General features: G+C 33.8%; 1 protein-coding gene across 1 annotated transcript in view; it reads left to right on the top strand.

Moving 5' to 3' along the window:
• Nucleotides 1-1,703, top strand: part of LOC106536430 (kinesin heavy chain isoform 5A) — a 26,812-nt gene that overhangs the window by 5,692 nt on the left and 19,417 nt on the right. Inside the window, exons 4-7 of the mRNA XM_014033714.1 lie at nt 92-196; nt 398-446; nt 590-645; nt 740-827. Of these exons, the coding sequence (XP_013889168.1) occupies nt 92-196; nt 398-446; nt 590-645; nt 740-827 (298 nt within the window). The remainder of the gene's footprint in view (nt 1-91; nt 197-397; nt 447-589; nt 646-739; nt 828-1,703) is intronic.

Consider the following 1,703-nt stretch of genomic DNA (forward strand, 5'->3'; position numbering starts at 1 on the left):
GTCCTAATGTATTTTAATTTAAAACAAATGTGATGTAACAATAAAAGCATTATTACCATTGTTTAATTTTAATTTGTGTTAATGTGTTCAGGGTAAGCTGCACGACCCTCACCAGATGGGGATCATTCCCCGCATTGCTGAAGATATTTTCAACCACATCTTCGCCATGGATGAAAACCTGGAATTCCACATCAAGGTGCAATATCTGACACATGGTCAAAGTCTTGTTTCATAATTTGTTTTCAATAATTCATAAATGGGCTTAATTCAGACGTGAACTTTTTGATTTCCTTTTTAAAAGTTGTTTTATCTGATTTGTTTCTACATTTAGTTTAGAAAACATAAATTCATTAGTTCTCTTTCATGTGTTGTTTTCTCTTTGTCTCTTCTCTTCCAGGTTTCTTACTTTGAGATCTACATGGACAAAATCCGTGACCTCCTGGACGGTTAGTGCTGAACAAACATTGAACCAAAACAATAATTTGATTGTATTTTTTTAAAACATTATTAAGAAAATTAGATTTTAAATTGATGCAAAAAATGTAAAAAATAATTACAAGATACTGATATTATATTGTTTGTGTTTTAGTGACAAAGACCAACTTGTCTGTCCATGAGGATAAGAACAGGGTGCCGTATGTTAAGGTCTGTTGATTCATTTGTTGTCGTTTTGAACAAACCGTGGGCTGAATCCTGTCAGCGACATTAAATCTGACTCATTTGTCTCTGCTCTCCTCAGGGATGCACCGAGCGCTTTGTCTCCAGCCCTGATGAAGTCATGGATGTGATTGATGAGGGAAAGTCTAACCGCCATGTTGCTGTGACCAGTGAGTTTTCGCGATCATATAAAAAAGTCATAATAACAAACAAAGTGTCTTTCAATTGACTTTTGAAACACTTCAATTCCTTTAAACTTAATGATTCTACTCATTTAAACAAATATTCTTTTGGTAAAATTTGTGTCAGACTGGTTTCATTGAACAGGTTCAACAACAGATTTTAAATAACCTAAAATAAAAAACTCCTCTGAGAGCTGCTCCAGTCAAAGTGTTTTATGCTATACTGTATTTTTGTAGCTGTTTTGTGAACCTTGTGCCAACTTGCAGTGATAAAATCAAAGGCAGGCTGAAGCACAGAAAGCTGTGGGATTCAGTGAGCCTCCTCTCTCGTAAATCTTACCTCATAAAAGAACCTATTTTCTTTAGAGTCTCTCAGCTCTGCATCTACTTGTGTTCTCTTCTTTGTATTTTGGTTTTGGCCTTTTTCTTTAGTGAAGTGATTGATTTCCAGTCTCTGTATTTGTCAAAAAAAAAAAATAAAAAAAAGCTCCAGCTCTGAAGCTTTTTGCTCACAAATCTTAGCAGATAAAAGGAGCCGACACTGAAACGAGCTGAACTAAAAACGCTTTCTAAACAACCCACAGCTTTTACACCTTTAGGAACTCCTCTGAAGCCTGTCATTCCATTCAGTCTGATACAATATGTCCAGTTTTCTTTAACCGTATATGTCTTTTCACTTCAATCAGTCAAAGTTCTTCACAGTGACGTTTTTATGGTCACGCATTTATGGAGGTAAATTTGTGTTTTTATTATTCAATCAAACAAAAAGCATCTTCAATCAAAAAAAAATTTCAATCAAAAATAATTTTTACAACCAAACAAAAAATAAATTCAATCAAAATTAATATTTTCAACCAAAAAAAA

This window comes from Austrofundulus limnaeus, unplaced genomic scaffold (genome assembly GCF_001266775.1).
Source record: "Austrofundulus limnaeus strain Quisiro unplaced genomic scaffold, Austrofundulus_limnaeus-1.0 Scaffold1812, whole genome shotgun sequence".
Taxonomy (NCBI): Eukaryota; Metazoa; Chordata; class Actinopteri; order Cyprinodontiformes; family Rivulidae; genus Austrofundulus; species Austrofundulus limnaeus.